Source organism: Eimeria mitis, genomic scaffold (assembly GCF_000499745.2).
Source record: "Eimeria mitis Houghton genomic scaffold, Emh_scaff1065, whole genome shotgun sequence".
Lineage (NCBI taxonomy): Eukaryota > Apicomplexa > Conoidasida > Eucoccidiorida > Eimeriidae > Eimeria > Eimeria mitis.
Genome location: NW_013567390.1, coordinates 1 through 9,712, shown reverse-complemented (window position 1 = coordinate 9,712; position 9,712 = coordinate 1). Strand labels below are relative to the sequence as shown.

Sequence of the window (9,712 nt, the reverse complement as noted above, 5' to 3'; positions counted from 1 at the left end):
ACACCTTCAAGTCAAAGTTGGGAATCTAAGCGAAATTCCTACAGATTGAAGCATGACGGTTCGTCTCTCATGGGGGTTTGCGCCGTTGTGGCTGCAGCAGGCTATGCAACTTTTATGGTTTCTAGAGAGAAATCTGATGCTCGGTGTTGCGGCATTGTAGGCTACATTGGCACGGGAAACGTGGAGCCAGTGTTGATGGAGGGGATTGAAATACTTCAGAATAGGGGGTATGATAGTTGCGGCATGACAACTATAGGGGAGGATGGGCAGCTGATCACAACCAAATTTGCAAGCAGAGGTTCAACAAGTGACTGCATTCAGCTGCTGAAGAAAGAAGCCCCCACTCATCACGGCGGACATCATATAGGCATTGCTCATACACGCTGGGCGACACATGGCGCGAAGACAGACACGAACGCGCACCCTCACATGGACTGGAAAAAACGCATATCTTTGGTGCACAATGGAACCATCGATAATTTTGCACAGTTGAAGAAAGATCTATTAGCCAAGGGTTGTGTATTTATGACCGAAACAGATTCAGAAGTTATTGCAAACCTCATTGGATACAAACTTGATCTCGGGCTATCATTTGAAGATGCTGTAACAGAGAGTGTTTCGCAGCTTCAGGGCACCTGGGGCCTCTGTGTGATCCACAAAGATTACCCAGACCGTATCGTGCTCGCTCGCAATGGTTCACCATTACTTGTTGGTAGCAGTGACGGGCAGGTATTTATAGCATCCGAGCCAGCAGCCCTTGCTAGACATACTAGCCAGTATCTTATGCTTCAGGATGGAGAGATAGCGATTGTAACAAGCAAAGGGATTGATCAGCTCTTGGAATCACGTGATATGCACCGCATTGCAGCCGAAACAGTTGAAACATCACCAGATCCATTCCCTCATTGGACTCTTAAAGAAATATTTGAACAGCCACAGAGCCTAGCTAGGGCTCTGAACTATGGGGGCCGCATCATGGCTCATGGTAACCGCGTAAAGTTAGGTGGTCTCGATCAGAACAAAGATTTACTAGCAATTCGCAATCTTCTACTTGCAGGATGCGGAACTTCATTATATGCTGGAATGTATGGTGAACAACTTATGCAATGGCTTGCATGTTTCGACCAAGTGAGGGCTATAGATGCAACAGAATTGGAACAACATTCTCTACCCAAGCATGATGCTGGAATTCTATTGCTTTCGCAATCAGGGGAAACATTAGATACTATACGAGCATGCCAGATAGCTGATGAACATGCAGTGAGGAAATTTTCTATCGTTAACTCAGTAGGCTCTCTCCTCGCTCGCATGACCTCCTGTGGTGTTTATCTGAATGCCGGCAGAGAAGTTGCTGTCGCCTCAACCAAAGCCTTTACTTCTCAAGTAAGTCGTGCGCTATGNTGAATGCCGGCAGAGAAGTTGCTGTCGCCTCAACCAAAGCCTTTACTTCTCAAGTAAGTCGTGCGCTATGTCCTCGATCTCTTGCTAGTTGCAATCTAGAAAATAGCAATTCTTTTCCTCTGGCCGATTCATGCGCGTCAAAAGTCAATGCACGGATGAAAGAGGAGAATATAGAGCTCGCCGCTGCATCCATTCCTTTCCTCACTCATAACTGTCTTCAATCGTAAATGACGACGCTTTTAAGTAGCAACACAGTACGAGCATGCGGTGTGCAGGGTCAAAAACTAAGGTTCTGCTGCTACGACCGGCTTTCTTTGTTTGCTTGTGTGCAGGTGACGGTGCTTGCCCTGGTGTCTAGCTGGTTCTGGCAGAACCTGAGGAGCGAAGAGTATCCGGATCGCTGCAACGCTTTATTAGATGCTCTTCATCGTCTTCCTGTGTATGCCGGTATGACATTGAATTCACATGGGGCTTGCAAGCGCATCGCCGAGAAGTTGAAAGATGCACAGACGCTGTTCGTGCTTGGCAAAGGTTTTGGTTATCCTGTTGCTCTCGAAGGTGCACTGAAAATTAAGGAAATTTCATATATCCATGCAGAAGNGGTTTTGGTTATCCTGTTGCTCTCGAAGGTGCACTGAAAATTAAGGAAATTTCATATATCCATGCAGAAGGGTTTGCTGGGGGAGCGTTGAAACATGGCCCTTTTGCTTTGATCGACGACAAAGCACACACCCCTGTAATCATGATTGTGCTTGGTGACCAGCACGCAGCACTAATGCTGAACGCCGCGCAGCAGGTGAAGGCTAGAGGAGCCTATCTAATCTGTGTAACGGACTACCCGGAGCTTGTACAAGATGTAGCAGATGATTACATTGTTATTCCAAGCAATGGACCTCTCACAGCACTGCTCGCGGCGATCCCTCTACAGCTCTTGGCTTACGAGCTCTCCGTTGCTAGGGGAATAAATCCTGACAAGCCAAGGGGCCTCGCAAAAACAGTTACAGTCAGTTAGTTTGAACAGCGGCCAGTTTTTAAGGCTCCACAAGTTTTTTAAGGTATACTGCAGAACGCAGTTACCTTGCGAAACTCAATTTGTGCGCGCACGCAAGCAGTGTGCGAACGGCCATTTCTCCGAAGTAATCGGAGCGTTTATACCGGAAGTTATTAATTAATATTAATTAATTAATATTAATTTCATTACTTTGCAATTTCAGGGTAAGATTAGCTGATTCAGATGGTGCTGATTTGCTTCTAGAGCTTATGTAGGAGGCAGGTCGAGTAGAGCACACTGTGCAACATGAAATCCCTGCATTTATTCTCCCTGCATTGTCATGTTGATTCTATCACAAACTCCAGTTGTGTTGTTAACTCTATCCATCGGTTTTCTAAGAACAGNATTGTCATGTTGATTCTATCACAAACTCCAGTTGTGTTGTTAACTCTATCCATCGGTTTTCTAAGAACAGTCGAGCTGACATAGGAATCTTCGTTTATTTATACAGAAGGCCTTGGATACAGTGTTATATTTTTTCTGTTATCTTTCACTTTCTGTTGCTTTGTTTATTTAATTATATTTATATAATTCATTATAAACCAATTAAAGTATATTTATTTAATCGCTGTTAAATACTGAAATACAAAGGGGAATCATATGGCTGCATTGTTGGCAGATGTACAAACTATCGACAGAGAGATGTATAGTAAACACAACAACAGCCCCTACATTTTACACACAGATATACAGAAGATGCAAAACACCCAGTATAGGATATCCCCCTCGTATGCAATGCTGCACGTGTTTCCATTTCCCAATTTATAGTTTCCGAGTAGCGGAAGAGTTTCTATTCGTTTTTACATTTCCGTGTACGATACGTTATGCACAAAATGACTGAGAGAGAAGCAATTCGACACGCCAAGGCCAAGCAGTTGGCTTGAAGTGTATAACTTCGTTGCTTGAAGTCTTCCCCCCAATCAGCTGAAAGAAGATAGTAGCTTCAGCTGTTTGCAAGCGGAACTCTCTGCAACTCTCCGGGCTGCGACTATATGCCAGTCACGAAAGCCGTTTGCACGTACGCCTATAGATCCACAAGGAAGTGGGGAAATTTTGTGGCGATAGTAAACCTGAACATTTCAACTTTCTATTACTTTTTCGAGAGCGTAAATGCCGCAAATGTTGCGTTGCCGAGGCGCCAACGCGTTGCGTCAACGCTCAGCGTGAAACCAACTGTGCAGGAGCTACATACTATGTAGTTAACCAACCATGAAGTACAACATACAATAAAATACGCCCTCCAGCATAGAATCAAATATACCACACATCATATAAACATGAATACCAGACAAAACATGTGCTATCCATAATTGTGTGAGTTCGTCGGTAAACACTCGGGAGGGCAGTCAAACTTGGCTTGACTCATCTGTTGAAAGCCAGACTTTGCGTTCACAACATGCGTTGGCGATTGAAGGCAATGAAAGCCAGCAAGTACATGGATAAAGAAAGAAATCACCCGAGCTGACAGACGGTTGCAACTGTAAATTCCGCAGGAACACAGGGGTAATCGCCAGAAGCCCAAGCTGTGGACCCACAGTGTTCTTAACATGTGTCAACACAAAAGAATTTGGTGTTTCCGCGGGGTGTCTAGGGAAATGCAGGTGTGATATAAGACATTAATTTTCACGTCACCGGTAGCGGAGAGGCTCTGGGGACTAGTTAAGAGCTGAGGCGTTCACATCCTGCTGAAATACAAAGCATCCATAACTGTGTATTTTATTTAATTTAAAATGAATTAAATTTACGTTTGATTTAACTCATTCACTTTCAAGGGCACAGAGCAAGAGGGCAGCCACACAAGCGGCCTTAGCCTCTGGCTCTGGCCCGCCCTTTGACGATGGTTGTTTCGTGCGGCCGCAGTCTTTGTTGCAACTGCGTCTGTATCTCTTGTCTCTGCAATAATTAACATTAAATATACTATTACTGCGAGTTACAATGTATTTCTTTCCAGGGGTGTGACGGAAAAGCTTACAATCCTTACAAGCCACCGCGTCCTACAGGACATGTTCGGCCCCGACCGAACCACCGTTCTCACCTTCTGTTTACCGCCTTGTCAATTTTGAAAACCTGTTTTTGAAATGCTACCAGCAGCTTAAACTGTGTAATTTTCAAGAGCGGCACGGAGGTGTAACAGCAGAACATCTCTGCTAGTCCGTCCTTCCATGCCCTGGACCACCTGCAAAACCACAGAAATGTCTACGTCTAGGACGCGGCTGTTCGCTCATAGAAACGTTCCTTCTGCAGCGGCATTTCTACAAAGTGCAGGAGGAGTTGCGGTCGGTCCTATCTTGAATGCTTCCAAGCTGAAAGCTTTGCTTCTTGCTGACGGTAACTCCGCTCGGAAATGGAAAGCCTTAGATCTTTCCAGCAGCAACATCAGAAAGGTGAGCAGCGACTTTAAAGACAAAGTCTGCCATGTTTGTGAAGAGAATGCAGTGTTCATGAGTGACGCCCCAAGCACACACATAGGAATACAAAGGATACTGCAATGTATGCATTCATTCAGATAGAGCTTTCCCTGGGCGAAGTTGCGGCTCTAGATTTCGAATGCCTGACCCACCTTGACTTGGATGGAAACCTGCTAGTCTTGCTAGATGGCCATTCGTTACCTTTTCCTCATCTACAAACGCTGCGGGCCAGCAACTGCCGCATCAACACCATCACAAACTTTGGCTCCCACTTTCGACTTCGCCAGCTGGACCTTAGCGGTAACCAGCTAACAAGCATAATGTAAGAGGAAGTATTCCGATTCCTAGAGGAAATGATATTATACGAATTATTTGCAACAATGGTCGTTGTTATAATATATATATATTATACAACCTATTCGCAGCCATAATCGTGTGTGGCAACCGTCGACTCTACCAACTGTGAACAGCCACTCGTTGAACAATTTGTCAGTGGCGGTGTTGCTGTTTTTCCCGCAGAAATCTATCCAATACCCCTTTGCGTTTCACACTTCGCGAGCTAAATTTGGCTAGGAACCAAATAAGGTAAGAACAGGTGATATAGGTGCATGAAGTTAGGAAAGCACGAGGAATGCTTGGCTTTGCTTTACTCCGTTTCTTCCTGAGCTTGTTCTTCTAGCACTACCTAGAGAATTTACGAATAGACGGTAGTAACAATGCAATTGAGAGAGAGTTGATGGACCTAGGATGGAGCTGAGTGTACCCGTGGTCTTGTCGTTGTTGCGGCTCAGCGATTTCAAAGGTCTTGCTGCTTTGAGCACATTCAAATCCCTCGAGGTCTTGGACTTAAGGCAAAACCCCATATGCAATTTCGGCAACGTTGTAAGTTTGTTTCGCACACTTCCTTGGGCCCTGTCGCTTACTCGACAGCCATGCCCTTTAACTGATGACTGTCTAGTGCTGAGCTGCTGTGTTTCTCAGGCTGAAGGGTTTGCGTTGATTTGCTGCACAACTATTCGTCAGCTTAACGGTCACACAGTTTCACCAGGAGTGAGGGAAGCAGTAGACACCTGGGCGCGGGATGAAGCGTGTGGCCGCGCCACCGTGGCAGCTGTGGAGGCTTTCCGGGAAACCCTTCAACATCCCGACGGTAATTAGGCACTTTGGTCAAACCTTCTGTTTTAGATGGGTGTTGATGGAGTCAGAGTAGCTTAATAAATGCAGAGCTGTCTGCGTTCGTTCTTGCTTTTTCAGGTCCTTCGCTGCTTTGCTCAACGAGTCACCCGTCGATGGTGGGACGCCTCAACAGAATGCGAAGTGTCAGGGCTGGCCCCGAGTTGCCATATGCCAGCACAGCCGATGCTTCCGTGAATTCTGTTGCCGATAGCTGCGATGCCGTATATATCAAGAGGCACGCGGTGGGGGAAGAGGACTGTCGGTCTGTCCACTCGCGTTCCTGCTTGCATTCGGACTGTAACCAGGGGTTGCACACTGTCGTGACGCGAGCTGTTTCCACTGCAGTGGAGGCGGCTGCGGATATATCACGGGGAAGCCCCGTCGACGTTACCTGTTCTTCATCAGACGTGCAGGCAGCGACGGCAAGTTGCGCGACCCAATCCGAAGACGGTACAGAGAAGGGCCAAGCATGCACTGTCGGAGACAACGAACAGCGAAGCACGGAGTGCTATCGCTGTGGCTCACCGGAAACTCGAGACAGCGCTGCTTTGTTACTGGAGCGCATGATGGGGANGAGTGCTATCGCTGTGGCTCACCGGAAACTCGAGACAGCGCTGCTTTGTTACTGGAGCGCATGATGGGGATGATGAAACTGGGGAACAAACTTGAGGTTCAGGGAGAACAGTGCAAGTTATCTCTACGCCAGACAATCCTTCAGAGCCAATACTACCATAATTCATCGACGACGAGTGGCGCTTGCGCAAGGGCAGCTTCGTCATCTGAACGCAGCAGTGCCCGCACTGAGCGCCTCACATGTTGCACAGGCACGCGGACGCCCGACGCGCGGATCCGACATCTCGAATTTCCGAGAAGAAGCTCGTCTTCAGAGAGCGTCTCAAGGCGTGATGAAGTAAAAAGCGAAGAAGGAGGTCACTGGGCAGGCACCCCGCCAAGTCAACCTGCTGATAGTGCTCCTATCACGTCCCCAGAGAGTAAGGAGAGAGGAGAAAGCAGCATTAATGCTACACTGGAACGAGATATTCCATACAGGGAAGAGGATTAACTTGCACGGTGCATTAAATAGGAAGATGCAAAGGAAGAGGGGACTTGCAAGCGGCATGCAAAACCAGAAACCGCATAAGTGTGCGGGAGTGAATGAGGCAGTGGCAGTGGAATTGCGCTTGTCCACACGCCTTAGTAATAAAGATCTACGAAACAAAGTGGCTACTTGTTTTTTAGTTTGGATATAACAGAAGGCGCTATGCGTAACTTATTGCCTAAGTGCAATGATTTTTCTCGTCATCCTGATGAATCAGCTCAGGGACAACATATTGACTCGTTGTGCAGTGTGCTGGCAAGTTGCCTTCTCTCCCGGTCTTGCTTTTTACCCTACTGTAGTATTGTAATAACTAGCAGCCGAGCCATGATAAGGGAACTTCCAGCGCATCCGGAGGAAGTATACTGTTGCTGCTTGGCTTTACTGTCCTTGCTGGACGAAACCTATTCTAACTATGGTCCTAGGCCTTCAGTTTGAATTGCCTCCACTCACAGGGCTACTCAGTGCGAATTGATGTTATCCACGCTCCAGAGGCGTGCTGGAGAGCTGCAGTGGCAGTGGCGAGCGGGCGACTATTGAAATTAGCATTCTTTAAGGAAGGAAGTGTCACTTAGTTTCTATGTGCTGGATTTTAGAGTCTGAGCGGGTTCAGCTATCGACGGAATATCCGCTCCCGTGGGCGGGCGCCGTCGGTCTATCAACGAAGGTCCAGACGCTTGACCACCATATACGCGTATGTCTAGGCTGTTGGTAGACACCACAAAAAACAGCTGATTCTAAACTTTTGACTAAAATAATGGAAAGATATGAAACAATTAAACACAATCCGCCGTGTCGAGCAGGAAAAGAGACCAGACCACAGTGGTCCTTGACGCCGAGGAGCCCGCGAGCATGCGGACGACAGCGGGACTACTCTCACGAGAAATGGCTAAACGTGCAAATGTGCAGAAGACTTCTTCCGGAAAAATAGTTCTTCCATTATTCTTGTTTCAATTAAACAGCTCTCGACTTCTTCGTAGAAGCCGAAGGCCCAAAAGAGCGGATGCGCCGACGCGCAATGAGCTAACTCGCAGCGGGGAGTGTCTCATGTTCGACGCTTGTCGAGGACTCCCTCCCTTTCTTTAGAGCCGAAAACAAAGATGACAGCAATTTCCACAATTCTATTGGCGTTTTTCGGCCTTGCTTACTGCGGACACTATGGTGTCGCATCCGCATTTGAAGTGGCCCCGCCGCTGACTCGCCCCGTTGGCGAAGGCACTTCACTTTCCCCCGATCAGAATGCAAACCCACATTTATCAGCCCTTCCTCGCTTCGGAAGACGCCTAATTCGTCTTCATGGTGTCCTCCAGCAAGACGACGCCGAGCTCCACGGGGATGCCGGAGCCACCGAGCACTTTGCAAGCCTGCAGGTGCCTCTAGAATCTTTCCTGCAACATCAGTCAGACACTGAAAAATCCGAGTCAAGTGAGTCCGAAGAACTAGGGGAATCCTCAACATCTGCAGGGGATTCTCATCACGGGACGCATAAAGAACCCTCTCAAGCGGTCCCACATGCAGGTGGAGCCCATGGGGGAGGTCACGAAACCACAACAGCATCTAAGAAGGAAGCCGGTACAAAGGCTACAGAAGAGTCCAAGGCCTTGCCAGAAGAGGAAGAAGGGAGCCAAACAAGTGCTGGGGAACATGCTTCTCACACAGATGCTGGGGCGTCCAGCAAAAGCCATGCAGAAGGCGTAGGAGGAAGCTCCGAAACAGCCTCTCAAAAAGAGAAAGGCGAGCACGAAACAACCTTAAAAGAGCCTGGCCATGGAAGCAAAACTATCAGTGCACATGAGAAGGCGAAGCCGCATGAACCTGGCCATGAGGAAGAAGGAATCAGCGAACACGAGGAGGCAAAGGCACACAAGCCTGGCCATAAGGCAGAAGAAACCGCCAAACACGAGGAAAAGGCACACGAACCTGGTCATAATGTAGAAGGGATAAGCGAGCACGAGAAGGCGAAGCCACACGAACCTAAGCATGGGGAAGAAGGAATCAGCAAGCATGAGGAAGCAAAGGCAAAAACCCACAAACCTGAACACGGACCAGAAGAAGTCAGTCTAGAGGCGAACTTTGACTTGCTAATCAATCGACTTCGCCCCTTACTCAAATCAGCAAAAGGCAAGGAGCTTTATGGAAGGCTAGTGACGATCCTCGATCTGCACGGTAAGTTTCCTTAACACATAAATGTTTGTTCCTCCAAAAGCAAAAGAATGATAGCTCTCCTTTTTTCCGCAGTCTATGCCCGAACACGCGGTAGTTCCTTATGAATAGTTGCCAGATTTTAAAGCGTTCTTCCGGTGACAGAGTAGCTCGTGCACAATCCACTAAGAGCACGAGTCAACTGCTCATCAAGCAGGTTAGTGCACTCTGCTTCCCTGGAATAGCTGGCACTGTTTGTGGGTCTGATTAAAAGAGGGTTGGATTTTCGTTGCGTTCTTTGTATTTAGAAAAGACTTTAGAGGCGGAGGAGGAACTCAAAGAAGAGGCAAAGAAAGAAGAGCCTCAAGAAGAAGCTCTGAAGGAAAGTATCGTCCCGAGCGCCGCTACTCAGGAGGTGAGGACATTGTTTTTCTAACT

At 47.6% G+C, this 9,712-nt stretch overlaps 3 protein-coding genes across 3 annotated transcripts; all 3 read left to right on the top strand.

Annotated features, from left to right (window-relative positions):
• Positions 1-114: 114 nt before the first annotated feature.
• Positions 115-2,413, top strand: EMH_0028640 (glucosamine--fructose-6-phosphate aminotransferase (isomerizing), putative; the record flags this gene model as incomplete). The annotated part of the gene is made up of 4 exons (XM_013494180.1): positions 115-985; positions 1,211-1,383; positions 1,734-1,848; positions 2,031-2,413. The coding sequence occupies 4 exons, from the start codon at positions 115-117 to the stop codon at positions 2,411-2,413; spliced, it is 1,542 nt and encodes a 513-aa protein (XP_013349634.1).
• A 2,231-nt stretch (positions 2,414-4,644) lies between these two features.
• Positions 4,645-6,674, top strand: EMH_0028630 (uncharacterized protein; the record flags this gene model as incomplete). The annotated part of the gene is given in 7 exon segments (XM_013494179.1): positions 4,645-4,836; positions 4,959-5,182; positions 5,380-5,445; positions 5,652-5,742; positions 5,842-6,010; positions 6,115-6,609; positions 6,613-6,674. Coding segments are annotated over 7 exon segments (1,299 nt in total).
• Positions 6,675-8,232: 1,558 nt separating this feature from the next.
• Positions 8,233-9,710, top strand: EMH_0028620 (uncharacterized protein; the record flags this gene model as incomplete). Its single annotated transcript, XM_013494178.1, has 2 exons — positions 8,233-9,298; positions 9,583-9,710. The coding sequence occupies 2 exons, from the start codon at positions 8,233-8,235 to the stop codon at positions 9,708-9,710; spliced, it is 1,194 nt and encodes a 397-aa protein (XP_013349632.1).
• Positions 9,711-9,712: the final 2 nt, after the last annotated feature.